Source organism: Ornithorhynchus anatinus, chromosome 2 (assembly GCF_004115215.2).
Source record: "Ornithorhynchus anatinus isolate Pmale09 chromosome 2, mOrnAna1.pri.v4, whole genome shotgun sequence".
In the NCBI taxonomy this organism is placed as follows: Eukaryota; Metazoa; Chordata; class Mammalia; order Monotremata; family Ornithorhynchidae; genus Ornithorhynchus; species Ornithorhynchus anatinus.
Genome location: NC_041729.1, coordinates 143,670,155 through 143,685,602, shown reverse-complemented (window position 1 = coordinate 143,685,602; position 15,448 = coordinate 143,670,155). Strand labels below are relative to the sequence as shown.

General features: G+C 51.2%; 1 protein-coding gene across 2 annotated transcripts in view; it reads left to right on the top strand.

Moving 5' to 3' along the window:
• Positions 1–14,173, top strand: part of ERGIC2 (ERGIC and golgi 2) — a 54,943-nt gene extending 40,770 nt beyond the window's left edge. For both annotated transcript variants that reach the window (XM_029057951.1, XM_029057949.1), the window contains exons 12-15: positions 992–1,089; positions 10,341–10,503; positions 12,671–12,753; positions 12,957–14,173. In XM_029057951.1, the coding sequence (XP_028913784.1) occupies positions 992–1,089; positions 10,341–10,503; positions 12,671–12,753; positions 12,957–13,019 (407 nt within the window). In that variant the 3' untranslated portion in view covers positions 13,020–14,173. The remainder of the gene's footprint in view (positions 1–991; positions 1,090–10,340; positions 10,504–12,670; positions 12,754–12,956) is intronic.
• The last annotated feature ends 1,275 nt before the right edge of the window (positions 14,174–15,448 follow it).

Genomic DNA, 15,448 nt, shown 5'->3' with positions numbered 1-15,448 from the left:
CCGATGGACGTCAGTGTATGCGCTACACGTGAGCGTTTGGGCCGAAGCGGTCATATTGGAGTGCCTGTCTCCCCCACTGGATTGTGGGGCCAAGATAATGTCTGCTCATTCTCTGGCACTCTCCCAAGTGCTTAATAAAGTGCTGTACACGTAGTAAGCGCCCAAATGCTATCGGTTTCAAAGAGTAGTGCATTTTTAGGTACTGATTGCCGGGCGACATCAATTACCGCACCAGATGTCATTTAGGAGAAGAATCACTCAATCGTAGTGATATTTACTGAGCATCTACTGTAAGCAGAGCACTGAACAAGCACTTCGGCGAATACTATAGAAAGCAGCGTGGCTCAGTGGAAAGAGCATGGGCTCGAGAGTCAGAGGTCATGGGGTCGAATCCCGGCCCTGCCACTTGTCAGCTGTGTGACCTTGGGCAAGTCACTTCACTTCTCTGTGCCTCAGTTGCCTCCTCTGTAAAATGGGGATGAAGACTGTGAGCCTCACGTAGGACAACCTGATTAACCTGTATCTCCCCCAGCGCTTATTCAGTCATTCATTCAGTAGTATTTATTGAGCGCTTACTATGTGCAGAACACTGTACTAAGCGCTTGGAATGTACAAATCAGTGGCAGATACAGTCCCTGCCCTTTGTCGGGCTTACAGTCTAATCGGGGGGAGAACAGTGCACGTAGTAAGCGCTTAAATACCAACATCATCATCATTCTTCTTACAAGACGTGTTCCCTCAGTCAACCAACCAATAGAATTTGTTGAACAGAGCACTCTACTAAGCGCTTAGGAGAGTCCAGTGCAGTAGAGTTGGTTAACACGTTCCCCGCCCACAACGAGCTTATTCTGTTAGTGGGGAGGCAGGCATTAATAGAAATAAGTTATGGATGTGTACATAAAACCCCTCAAATGGTAAAAGACTATGTCTGTGCTTTGTGGTCACATTTTGGGATGAACATTTGTTGAGAAACGCCTTATTTTCATTTCAGACAACCAGATGTTTCAGTATTTTATCACAGTTGTTCCAACAAAACTCCACACATATAAAATTTCAGCAGAAACCCATCAGTTTTCAGTGACAGAAAGGGTAAGTTAAATTCGAGCATTCAAGCATATGTATTTTTCTATTGGTTTCTATACCAGCATGTTCTGCATCAGGAATCTCCCGTGTCAGAATAAATGACCGTCGATCAGTTGGCCGGTTTTATATTCTTCAGCCGTTTCTAGCGTAGGAAGCGTAAAAGTATTTTTCCGTGGCAAAGAGTTTATCAAGTTACGATATCCTGAAATACGCGTGTGTTGTTTCGCGGGGTTTTTTTGGAGTTGGTGGTTGTCACTCGAGCAAAAGTGGGAGACTTTAGCTGCTAGAAGCCTTTGGGGATTCGGTTGGTATCGGTTGAGTCATTACAATTAATAATTTACAGCCTCCTTTCGCTTCGCCGGCAGGGTGATAATTAGAAATTTCACTGCCTTACGGAGGACCGGCTCCTCTTTATTGAAAACTCAGTCTCCGCTCGGTGTAATTCTCTTGCGACACCTCAGGAGGTTTACGCTGATGCCTGAGGAGGAGCGTTACGGAGTGGCCCAGTTCAAGTCGGCCCCGTTTCCTCCGGCAAAGGTTGACCTCCGTCTTCCTGCAGCTCAGAGGCCGGGTAATTGGGACAATTTAGATCGTGTCGGCGGAGGACTCCTACCTCCCGAAGAGAACGACCTACTTATTCTCTTAAGGAAGCGGGGCTGGAGAATCAGAAGGAGGCCTGTCGTGATAATATATCCGAGCAGAGTAGTAACGATAATAATAATTGTGGAATTTAAGTGCTTACTATGTGCCAGGCGCCTTACTAAGCGCTGGGGTATATATCGGTATTTATTAAGCGCTTACTATGTGCGGAGCACTCTTCTAAGCACTGGGGTATACGAGGTAATTAGGTTGTCCCACATGAGGCTCACAGGCTTAATCCCCATTTTACAGATGAGGGAACTGAGGCACAGAGAAGTGAAGTGGGGTAGGGACAAGGTAATTGGGTTGCACATAGTTCCCAGTCCCACACTGGACTCACAGTCTTCACCCCCGTTCTCCAGATGAACTGAGACCCAGAGAAATTGAAGCGACTTGCTCACAGTCACACAGCAGACAAGGGCTGGAGTTGGGATTCGAACCCAGGACCTTCCGACTCCCCGGCCCGTGCTCTGTCCACTAGGCCACACTCCTTCCTTATTATGATTATTGTTAATAGTAATAAAGGTATGAAACGGACTGTGGTAATTTATCCAAGCAGGGTAAGTCCCCGGCTGAGGAATTGACGGAATTGACGGAGAGGATTTATGATATATCGCTCCCCTCCTCAAAAACCTCCAGTGGTTACCTTTCAACCTTCGCTCGAAACAAAAACTCGTCACTCTTGGCTTCAAAGCTGTCCATCCCCTCGCCCCCTCCTACCTCCCCTCCCTTCTCTCCTCCTCCAGCCCGGCCCGCAGGCTCCGCTCCTCTGCCGCCGCTCACCTCCTCACTGGGCCTCGTCCTCGCCCGTCCCGCCGTCGACCCCCGGCCCACGTCCTCCCGCCGGCCCGGAACGCCCTCCCTCCTCACCTCCGCCAAACTGACTCTCTTCCCCTCTTCGAAGCCCTACCGAGAGCTCACCTCCTCCGGGAGGCCTTCCCACACTGAACCCTCCCTTTCCCTCCGCCCCTCCTCCCCATTCTCCCTACTCCCTCCCTCTGCTCTGCCCCCTTCCCCTCCCCACAGCACTTGTGTATATTTGTATATATTATCTAATACTCTATTTTATTAGTGATGTGCATATGATTCTATTTATCTATTTTGATGGTAGTGATGGCTGAGCGCTCGTTTTGATTTGCTGTCTCCCCCTTTTAGACTGAGCCCGTTGTTGGGCAGGGGTCGTCTCTATCTGTTGCCGAATTGTACGTCGCAAGCGCTTAGTACGGTGCTCGGCACACAGTAAGCGCTCAGTAGATACCATTGAATGAGTGAATGAATGATCCGGAGTTTAGTCGCCTCAGAGAGAGATGCACGTTTGGGCCGGAACGGTTTCTGAGAGTTGCCGTAGAGCAGAGTCCTCCTCGTCTCCTGGGGCAGGGGTAGGAATCAGGCCGGCAACCCACGGCCCCGGCGGCTACTCCTCACGGCACCCCCGGGCGACGCGGTGCCGTGGCCGAGCGGAGAGGGCACGGGCCGGGGACTCCGAAGGACCTGGCTTCTAATCTCTCCTCCGCCACTCGCCTGTTGGGTGACCTTGGGCAAGTCTCTTTACTTCTCTGGGCCTCAGTTATCTCATCTGGAAAACGGCGATTAGGAGTAAGATTAAAATGTGGGCCGGGGATCGTGTCCATCCCCATTAGCTGTACCTACCCCAGGGCTTAGAACAGTGCTTGACACATAGTTAGCACTTACCAAATACCATCAGTATTATTATTATTATTGCATAGTGTGATGTCAGTCAGTGGTACTGAGCCCTTGCAGAGCACTGTACTGAGCGCCTGGGAGAGGACAGTATAACAGTTGGTAGACAGGTTCCTTGCCCACAACGAGCTGACGATCTGAGGAAGGCCGTCCGAATCCCTCCGGACCTTCTTGAGGGATGCTTGCTTTGCTCCTCTACTTGTCCCAGGGCCTTTGGAATCCTTTCCCGGTCCCTGTCAACTCAGGGACCCCCCTTACCCCAGCCCCTCTTGGACCGCGCGGGCGGGACCTGAGACGGAAGGCCGTTGGGAGCCTAAATAAGTATATTAGACAAAAGTATATCCAGTACCTTTTCTGACCTGAACGGGGGACTTGCCAGCTGGAGGCCAGTCCAGTTTAAGTCTGGGTCAGCGACCACCCCAGGCAGAAGGCTTATTGTAACCTGAGGTTTTCCGGCTTAATTCTCGATGTAATGGCTGACATTAGGAAAGCCATTTCACCTCATTTCTTCCTCTCTCTCTCAGCCAAATCGTGGTGGATCTTATACTGGGAGAGTTAGTTTTCAGAGCAGCGGACACGCAGTGACCACTTGCACCTTTTCATTCATTCAGTCGAATTTATTGAGCGCTTACTGTGTGGTCACTCATTCGGTTGTACTTTCCCAATCGCTTAGTACAGTGCTGTGCACACAGTAAGCACTCAGTCAACACAATTGAATGAGTTGTGGGGAGGGGGGGAGCTGGTAATTTATCCCCCTTTTAATAATAATAATAATAATGTTGGTATTTGTTAAGCGCTTACTATGTGCAGAGCACCGTTCTAAGCTCTGGGGTAGATAAGGGTAATCAGGTTGTCCGACGCGGGGGGCTCACACCTGTAATTCCCGTTTTCCAGATGAGGTTACTGAGGCACAGAGAAGTGAAGTGACTTGCCCACAGTCACACAGCTGACAAGTGGCAGAGCTGGGATTCGAACCCATGGCCTCTGACTCCCAAGCCCAGGTTCTTTCCACTGAGCCACACTGCTTCTCTTTTAGAGATGAGGTGCTTGGGAGAATACAATCTAACAATAAACAGACACATTCCCTGCCCACCACGAGCTCACAGACTAGGGAGGGAGAGTGGATTTTCATTTTGGAGCATACGTTTCCTCCCTAGAGTTGGTTCTTGGTAGCACTCCTAAAGCAAATAACCAGGACCCCATGGGTATGAAAGGAAAATCGCTCATAACCCGGCCAAGAGGCAAAATGAGAATTTTAGGAAAGAAGTTACGTCTTTACAATTTACCACCCGATCGAATACTTACAATGAAAAAGGAAGAGACGATTTACACCGATATCACACTCGGGGAAAGCGTGAACAAATGAGCGGTCAAAGAGTAGAAAAATACCTTTGATCATGTTAATTGGGCATTTTCCGATTCTTTCCAAGCAGGTGTTGGTTTCACAGGTGTGTTTCTCTCCCTGAACGTAGGATTTTTTTCAGGTCAGCAACATCGATAAATATTTCACGACTAATGATAGAATCCTTGAGTAATGGGCTTTTTCCAGAGGGTGGCCACCACCAAGATAATTCAACTAATAACGTTATCATTGAAGGTCCTTTCTCATGAATTGCATTGAGCTTGAGTTAAGATTTGCTTAAGGCCCTTTATCTTCCAAACCTAATCTCTAACTCTCCCTACCTTCAAAGCTTTATTAGAATATGTGCCCTGCTCCTTCTCCAGCCCAGCCCGCGCACTCCGCTCCTCTGCCGCCGCTCACCTCCTCACCGGGCCTCGTTCTCGCCCGTCCCGCCGTCGACCCCCGGCCCACGTCCTACCTCTGGCCTCGAACGCCCTCCCTCCTCGCCTCCGCCAGACTAATTCTCTTCCCCTCTTCAAAGCCCTACTGAGAGCTCACCTCCTCCAGGCGGCCTTCCCACACTGAGCTTCCCCCTTGCCCTCTGCTCCCCCTCCCCATCTCTCTCCCTCTGCTCTTCCCCCTTCCCCTCCCCACAGCACTTGTGTATATCTGTACATATTTATCATTCTATTTATTTTATCTATAGGGTGTAAACCTCCATAATTTTATTTATATTGAGGCCTGTTTGTTTTGCTTCGTTTTGTCGTCCGTCTCCCCCGTTCTGGACTGTGAGCCCGTCGTTGGGCAGGGATTGTCTCTGTCTGTTGGCGAAGTGTACTTTCCAAGCGCTTAGTACAGTGTTCGGCACACAGTAAGCGTTCGATAAATACAATTGAATGAATGCACACGGTAAGCGCTTGATAAGTACGATTGAATTGAATCCCTTCTCCTCCAAGAGGCCTTCCCCAAATAAAGCCCTCTTTTCCCCTTCTCCCTTTCCCTTCTGTGCCTCCTTCTCCCGGTACCGTTGGATCTGTACCCTCTGGGGACAGTTGATCATCACCTCACCCTCTGCCTCACAGCACTTAGGTACATATCCCTAATTTATTTAGTGACGTCTGTCTCCCCCTCTAGACCGTGAGCTCCTTTGGGGCAGAGAACCTCTCTACCAACTTCTCTACTGTACTTTCCCAAACACTTAACTGCAGTGTTTTGAACACAGTAAGCGGTCAGTACATAGCATCGGTTGATAAAAGAGAAGCAGCGTGGCTCCGTGGAAAGAGCCCGGGCTTGGGAGTCAGAGGTCGTGGGTTCGAATCCCGGCTCTGCCACTTGTCAGCTGTGTGATTGTGGACAAGTCACTTCACTTCTCTGTGCCTCAGTTACCTCATCTGGAAAATGGGAATTAAGACCGAGAGCCTCACGTGGGACAGCCCGATTACCCTGTAAATCTACTGCGGTGCTTAGAACGGTGCTCTGCACATAGTAAGCGCTTAACAAATACCAACATTATTATTATTAGGGATTGCTTCAAAATTATTAAAATGACCACAGCACAGTAATCTTTGAGGACCACTGATTTAGAGTTGTTCTGCAGACTGATGGCCTAAAATGGAGGGCTGATGTGTCTGTGTGGGGTTTTTTTGTTTTGTTATTGAGTGTAATGGAAGCGTGTGTTCGTATAGTTGTAGGCCCTTTGAGAGTCCAGGGATCATGTCTTATCAACTCCGTTGTACTCTAGGGTTCTGCACAGAGCCAGTGCTCAAAGACAATTGTCGATTGCTTCTTTTGACACAGCGCAAGCCATTTATTCTCACAATCTCACAATATTATTCTATTAGCGACGTGTATCTATAATTCTGTTCATTTTCATGCTATTGATGCCTGTCTACTTGTTTTGTTGTCTGTCTCCCCCTTCTAGACTGTGAGCCCGTTGTTGAATAGGGATTGTCGCCATCTGTTGCCGAATTGTATTTTCCAAGCGCTTAGTACAGTGTTCTGCACCCAGTAAGCGCTCGGTAAAGTCAGTTGGATGAATGAACGAACAATCGCTTGGTATCGTGTTCCTTGTTTTAAATTTCCTTCTAGTCTGCGATGACAGAAAAGCCAGAACTTTGATGTGCAGCATTTTAATGGCGTTGGTTAAGCACTTCCTATGTGCCAGACACTTACTAGGCGCTAGAGTAGAGGCAAATTAATCAAGTTGGACATAGTCCATGTCCCACATGGGGCTCACTGTCTTCATTTCCATTTTACAGATGAGGTAACTGAGGCATAGTGACTTCTCCAAAGTGAGACAGTCATATCTCAATTTGTTAAGCGCTTACGACGTGCCAAGCGCTGTTCTAACCGCTGGGGTAGGTACAAGGTGATCAGCTTGTCCCCCACGGGGCTCACAGTCTTCATCCCCGTTTTACAGATGAAGTGACTAAGGCACAGAGAAGTTAAGGGACTTGCACAGAGTCACACAGCGGACAAGTGGCAGAGCCGGGATTAGAACACGCAAGCTCTGACTCCCAAGCCCGGGCTCTTTCCACTAATTCATTCATTCATTCAATAGTATTTACTGAGCGCTTACTATGGGCAGAGCACTGTACTGAGCGCTTGGGATGAACAAGTCGGCAACAGATAGAGACGGTCCCCGCCGTTCGACGGGCTCACGGTCCGATCGGGGGAGACGGACGGACGAGAACGATGGCGATAAATAGAGTCGAGGGGAAGAACGTCTCGTAAAAACGATGGCAACTGAATAGAATCGAGGCGATGTACAATTCATTAACAAAATAAATAGGGTAACGAAAATATATACAGTCGAGCGGACGAGTACGGTGCCGTGGGGAGGGGAAGGGAGAGGTGGAGGAGCGGAGGGAAAAGGGGAAAATGAGGCTTTAGCTGCGGAGAGGTAAAGGGGGGATGGCAGAGGGAGTAGAGGGAGAAGAGGAGCTCAGTGTGGGAACGCCTCTCGGAGGAGGTGAGTTTTAAGTAGGGTTTCGAAGAGGGAAAGAGAATCGGTTTGGCGGAGGTGAGGAGGGAGGGCGTTCCGGGACCGCGGGAGGACGCGGCCCGGGGGTCGACGGCGGGACGGGCGAGACCGGGGGACGGCGAGGAGGCGGGCGGCGGAGGAGCGGAGCGTGCGGGGTGGGCGGTGGAAAGAGAGAAGGGAGGAGAGGTAGGAAGGGGCGAGGTGACGGAGAGCCTCGAAGCCTAGAGTGAGGAGTTTCTGTTTGGAACGGAGGTCGATGGGCAACCACTGGAGGTGTTTAAGAAGAGGAGTGACAGGCCCAGAGCGTTTCTGCGGGAAGATGAGCCGGGCGGCGGAGTGAAGAATAGACCGGAGCGGGGCGAGAGAGGAGGAAGGGAGGTCAGAGAGAAGGCCGACACGGTAGTCTAGCCGGGATATAACGAGAGCCCGTAACGGTAAGGTAGCCGTCTGGGTGGAGAGGAAAGGGCGGATCTCGGCGATATTGTAGAGGTGAAACCGGCAGGTCTCGGTGACGGATAGTACGCGTGGGGCGAACGAGAGAGACGAGTCAAGGATGACACCGAGATCGCGGGCCCGAGAGACGGGAAGGACGGTCGTGCCATCGACGGTGATAGAGAAGTCTGGGAGAGGACCGGGTGTGGGAGGGAAGATGAGGAGCTGTCTCGCTCACGTCGAGTTTTAGGCGGCGGGCCGACATCCAGGCGGAGACGTCCCGGAGGCGGGAGGAGACGCGAGCCCGAAGGGAGGGGGAGAGGACGGGGGCGGAGATGTAGATCTGCGTGTCATCTGCGTAGAGATGGTAGTTGAAGCCGTGAGAGCGAATGCGTTCACCGAGGGAGTGAGTGTAGATGGAGAACGGAAGAGGGCCGAGAACTGACCCTCGAGGAACTCCGACGGTTAAAGGATGGGAGGGGGAGGAGGCGCCGGCGAAGGAGACCGAGAAGGACCGGCCAGAGAGGTGAGAGGAGAACCGGGAGAGGACGGAGTCCGTGAAGCCGAGGTGAGATGAGGTATGGAGGAGGAGGGGACGGTCGACGGCGTCAAAGGCAGCAGAGAGGTCGAGGAGGATCAGAATGGAGTAGGAGCCGTCGGATTTGGCAAGAAGGAGGTCACGGGTGACCTTAGAGAGAGCGGTCTCGGTAGAGTGGAGGGGACGGAAGCCAGATCGGAGGGGGTCTAGGAGAGAATGGGAGTTAAGGAATTCTAAGCATCGATCGTAGACGACCCGTTCTAGGATTTTGGAAAGGAAGGGTAGTAGGGAGATAGGGCGATAACTGGAGGGGGAAGTGGGGTCGAGAGCGGGTTTGCCACTAAGCCACGCCGCTTCGCTATTGAGCGCTTACTGTGGGTACAGCTCCGTTCTTGGTGCTTAGAAGAGTACAGTATAGCAGTATAACAGGCACAGCCGCTGTCCACAACGATTTTCCAGCAGACCAGTGGTGGAGCCGGGAGCCGGGAGGATCGCCAGGCCTGTGGTCTGTCCGTTAGGCCACACGCCGCTTCTCACTTGTATGTCCCTTATCCACTTTTAATTTTTCCTCCTGCATTGTGTTATAGTGCCCCAGCGCTCAGTAATACTATTAATAATAATGTCGGTATTTGTTAAGCGCTTACTGTGTGCCGAGCACCGTTCTAAGCGCTGCGGTAGAAACAGGGTAGTCAGGTTGTCCCACGTGAGGCTCACAGTCTTCATCCCCATTTTCCAGATGAGATAACCGAGGCACCGAGAAGTGAGGTGACTTGTCCGAAGTCACACAGCTGCCAGGTGGCGGAGCCGGGATTAGAACCCACGACCTCTGACTCCCAAGCGCGGGCTCTTTCCACTGAACCACGCTGCTTCTCATGTGCCCGGCACTTAGTAAGCGCTTAACAAATGCCATAACCATTATTAATTATTATAAAAAAAAAAGATCGTGTTTCCAGTCGGGGAGTGGTTCATCGCTTTCAGTTGTATTTTTCGTGCTCCTTCTGGGTGCATAGCACTGTAGTAAGCGCTTAAGACTGAGCCCCATGTGGGACAACCTGATTCCCTTGTATCTACCCCAATGCTTAGAACAGTGCTCGGCATATAGTAAGCGCTTAATAATAATAATAATAATAATAATGTTGGTATTAAGCGCTTACTATGTGCCGAGCACTGTTCTAAGCGCTGGGGTAGATACAGGGGAATCAGGTTGTCCCACGTGAGGCTCACAGTTAATCCCCATTTGACAGATGAGGTAACTGAGGCCCAGAGAAGTTAAGTGACTTGCCCACAGTCACACAGCTGACAAGTGGCAGAGCTGGGATTCGAACTCATGACCTCTGACTCCCAAGCCCCTGCTCTTTCCACTGAGCCACGCTGCCTAACAAATCCCATCATTATTATTATTATTATTGTTGGGAGAGGACACTACGGCAATAAAGAAGACACGTTCCCTGCCCCCAACGAGCTAGGGAAAGGACTCTGCCGTTCTCTCAGTCCGCGCCGCTTCCGATCGCCCAAGACCGCCGCTCCAGAGATTCCCACGATAGGGCCGTGGCGGACTCCGTATCGGTGACGGGGAGTGCCGCGACGTGTAACGGAGCCTCTTGTGTCTGTCCTGGTCTTAGGAACGCGTCATCAACCACGCAGCGGGAAGCCATGGGGTGTCCGGGATATTTATGAAATACGATATCAGTTCACTGATGGTGACGGTGACCGAAGACCACATGCCGTTCTGGCAGTTCCTCGTGAGGCTCTGCGGGATCGTTGGGGGCATCTTCTCCACGACAGGTAGGCGGCGGTCAGTCTCCATCCGCGGTATCGATCGAGCCCTTACTCTGTATGAAATGTACGTCGCCTCGATTCTATTTAGTTGCCATTGGTTTTACGAGATGTTCTTCCCCTCGACCCTATTTATCGCCATCGTTCTCCTCCGTCCGTCTCCCCCGATTAGACCGTGAGCCCGTCAAAGGGCAGGGACCGTCTCTGTCTGCTGCCGACCTGTCCGTACCAAGAGCTTAGTACAGTGCTCCGCACATAGTAAGCGCTCAATAAATACTAATGAATGAATGAATGTGCGGAGCGCTGGGCCGGGCGCGGTTGGGCGAGCGCAATATAACAGCCGGTTGACACGTTCCCTGCCCGCAGCGAGCTTACAGTCTGGAGGATCCCTTTATCTTTAGTTTCTGAAATGCCCGACTGTTCAAACTGCTTCTCGCCGCTTATCCTTATTATAGGGCTTTCGTCAAGACGTGGGAAGAGCTGGTTTTTCCGTCAGTGGTATTTATGGAGCCCTTAATACTACGAATAATAATAATCGTGGTACTGATTAAGCACTGACTGGATGCCGAGCACTGTTCTGAGCACTGGGGTAGACGAAGCAGCGTGGCTCAGGGGCAAGAGCCCGGGCTTGGGAGTCAGAGGTCGTGGGTTCTAATCCCGGCTCTGCCGCTTGCCAGCTGTGTGACTGTGGGCAAGTCGCTTCACTTCTCTGGGCCTCAGATACCTCATCTGTAAAATGGGGATGAGGCCTGTGAGCCCCACGTGGGACGGTCGGATCACCCTGTATCCCCCCAGCGCGTAGAACGGTGCTTGGCACATAGTGAGCGCTTAACAGGTACCGCCATTATCATTACATGAGATAATCGGGTCGACACAGTCCCTGTCCCACATGGGGCTCACACTCTTAGCCCCATTTTACAGATGAGGTAACTGAGGCACAGAGAAATGTAGTGACTTGCCCGAGGTCACACAGCAGACGTTTGGCGGAGTTGAGATCCTCCCGCCTCCCAGGCCCGTGCCGTAGCCGCTAAGCCACACTGCTTCTCCCTTATCTGCTTCTCCTTTACGGCGTGCAGAGCACTGTACTAAGCGTTCGGGAGAACGGCATAACCTAGTGAGAAGCAGCGCGGCTTGGGCCAGAGCACTGGCTCGGGAGTTAGGACCTGGATCCCGGCTCCGCCACGGGTCTGTTGTGTGACCTTGGACAAGTCACTTGACTTCTCTGGGCCTCAGTTACCTCATCTCGAAAACGGGGATTAAGACCGGGAGGCGCGGGTGGGACCGAGGACCGTGGCCGACCGGATTTGCTCGGACCTACCCCAGCGCTTCGTACAATACCCGGCACGTGGCAAGCGCTCAACAAATACCGTGATTATCATTATTATTATTATTATTATTAGAAGACAACAGCGTTGGTAGACAAGTTCCCTGGCCACAAGGAGCTTACATCTAGAGGAGAACTCCATTATGATTGTGATTCCAGAGCCTGGAACCTTCCCAGATGGTTTAGCTTCAGTGCACGTCATAAAAGATAGACGATTAAGTCTTTCCCGAAACGTACTCTTCCTGAAGCAGCTGATCTCCCTTTTCCCTTGGTGTTAATTCGCTTTCCATATATTATCTGTAGGCTCGATAAAGATTTCTCTGGGGTTCAGCTTGGGCCTCACCAGTTGCTCTGCCTCTTAGAGACAGGTGGATTTAAACTGAGCTGCAGGAGGTGTGCTTGCCGGGAAAAGTTACAGGAGAACATGTGACAATACAGAAACTTGCGATGGAAAATCAGAGACGCACAGATCTTTTTGCAAAGATTTGAGGTAGCCACTCGCCGAATTTTAAATAAATGTAGTTTGCTCCTTACAGATGCTGCTTGGTTGAGAAACTTCAAAGTCAGCAGTCGCCTCAAAAACCAGAACCTACCAGAATCACTTGGTATTTTGTACTGAAGCTCCCTCTGTGGACTCAGTTATAATTTGAAAATACACTCATCAGCCTTAGAAGTAACAAATCTCATTTAGGTGGCTCTGTGAGCAAATTTGTAATGAAATAAGCGGATTTTCCACCCCCACCCGCCCCCCTGCCGTAATCTGTTCCAACCCAGATATGGGAAAACGAGCTCATAAAGTTCTTTGAAACAGCCGCCCTTCTCACATGACGTAATGCCCATGTTTGATTACAGGCATGCTACATGGAATTGGAAAATTTATAGTGGAAATAATTTGCTGTCGTTTCAGACTTGGAGCCTACAGACCAATTACGCCCGTAAGTCGTAGTATTAATGAACTTCTCGTGTCGTCCTTAGCATCCACTCAGTTTTCTGGGGGGGGGGTGCCAAAGTTCTCGGGTGACAAAAGTGCTCAGTGGTCGAACGGGGTGGGTTTGATCCTTCAGATGGGGGAAAGATTTCAAGACGTGTGGAAATCTCCCTGGTAAAGTGATCTCTCTTCAAATTGTATTTTTTCCAGGTCCTCTTCCAAGATGGCCACACAGACAACCACTTACCTCTTACAGAAAACAACACACACTAGCACCTCCGGAGCGGAGGGGGGAAGAACTTTTTTTTGCCTGACGGAAATCCTTTTTATAATAAAACATTGTGCAGTACGTTCGACGCAAACGGTATGGACGGGAAGCGAAAGTCACACCTTTAAAAAATGGAAGCCACCTACCCCGTGTACTTTGTGTCTGTTGCTCCGCGGGGGCTAGAGAGGCGCCGCCGCTTTGAAGACGACCGCTGCTTTTCTCGGCACGTGGGGGAACCCGAGGTCTGGGGATCGCCCCCTCATTCTGGGGGGGAGAGAACCCTCCCGGGGGTGGGACTAAAGCCAGACAGGTCAGGTTCAGGAGAGATGCTCGAGGCCTACCTCTCTAAAGGGAGACCTGGCTGAAGAACATGGGCGTCCAGTTCACGTCCGGCTCTCAGTGAGTAGCAGGTTACAGGTCCCAAGATGAATAAAGGAAGGCAGAATGGTGGTAGAAAACAATGTCCGGCGGGATCCAAAATACACCCGGTGAAGAAATTGGCGCTAGGCGGTCGATTGGTTTTCTAGTCGTACTCCCATTCGTCGAAAGTGAATTGCGTGGTGGGCTTTTAAGATTCGGTGTCTTCCACCTGCTCTCGAGCGGCGGGGAACACCTTGGGCGAGCGCGGGCCCTGCTGAGGAAACAGGTAATATCTGGCCCGTCCCTGTAGAACGACTGTTAAATCTGGGGGAGTATAATTAGCGGGTCCAGTCTCCTGCACTGGGTTTAGTCGTCGATTCGGCAAATCTAAGACGAGTAAGTTGGGGGGGGGGGGGGGTCTCCTCGGCAGGAGACGTTAGAGGTCTTGAGCACTTCCTGTATTGAAATTTAAAACAAAATGAAGGAAATGAAATTTGTCAAGTGTTAAAAGAGATGGGATTTTTTTTACCACCCCCCCCCCCCCCGAGAGCTTCCGGAAGGGTGGTGACGTGTGAAATGAATCAAAGAGCGAGGCGGAGAAAAAGAATGGATCTGTTCGAGCGTGCCGTGCCTGTTGAGGGCGCGAGTCAGGATGGTCACTGGCGTTGTCTCTCTCTGCCTCGGCTCCAAGGTTGTCCTAGCCAACTGAAAGACTGATCACTAATGACCGCAAAATTAATCTTGAAAAGAGGCAAATTGCACAAGAGTTGGAAAAGAATAAATAAAAAAAAAAAAGCGACCGGACCCTGTACGTTTCTTACCGACCCAGACGTCGGTCGCTGCCTTCTTTCCCGCCCAAGGCAGGCTTGGACACGGAGGTTTTTCATCACAGATGAGCGTGATAGGGTTGGATGATGAATTAGGTCGAACGCAAGGACACCGGCGAATGTGCCCGTGAGTTTATATTTCTTCGTACTCGCTTCTGAGTAGCCCCGGCCCTCGCGTGGGTGACGGCCGCTGCCTGGGAGTGCTGGATCCCCATCTTTCTTTCTCCGGTCCCGCTTCCACCCCGGGGCTACCAGAAGCAGAGCTGACCAGGCGGCCGGACACGGTGATATCGAGGTTCCTTGCTTGGGACCAAAGTTGTCGACGGACTAGTCCGTTCACTGTCGTATTCGTTGAGCGCTTACTGTGTGCGGAGCACCGTACTTAGCGCTTGGAAAGTACAATTGGGCAACAGATAGAGACAATCCCTACCCGACAACAGGCTCGCAGTCTAGTCAGACAAGAAAGCCAAGCAAGTGGACAGACATCAATCGCATCAATTAGAATTATAGCTATATACACACCGTTAATAAATAGAATAAGTATGTACAGCTATACACAGGTGGGGCGGGGAAGGGGGTAGAGGGAGGAAGGCGGGGCGATGGGGAGGGGAAGAGGAGCAGAGGGAAAGGGGGGCTCAGTCTGGGAAGGCCTCCTGGAGGAGGTGAGCTTTCAGGAGGGCTTTGAAGGGGGGGAAGAGAGGTCGGTGGAGCCTAAAGGTCGTTGGTTCTCTGTGGGTCTCTGGGATCGAGGGGTGAGAACTGTGCCATAAATTGGCAATCTTAAAAAAGATCCTATCTGAGCACGGTAGGAGTTTCTCCCCCTCGCCACGCTTTTGTTTGTAATCATAGGAGGAATAATAATGACGACGATGGCATTTGTTACAGCGTGCCAGTCACTGTACTGGGCGCTGGGACGGACACAAGCAAATCGAGCTGGACACGGCCCCCCCCCCGGTCCCACGTGGGGCTCAAGGTCTCGATCCCCGTTCTGCAGGTGAAGGGACCGAGGTGCAGAGAATAGTAATAGTGATGATGGTATTTGTTAAGCGCTTACTATGTGCCAGGCACCGTTCTAAGCGCTGGGATAGATTCAAACTTAGGTTGTCTCACGTGGGGCTCGCAGTCTTCATCCCCATTTTTCCGATGAGGTAATTGAGGCCCAGAGAAGTGAAGCGACTTGCCCGCAGTCACACAGCTGACAGGTGGCGGGGCTGGGATTAGAACCCACGTCCTCTCACTCCCAAGCC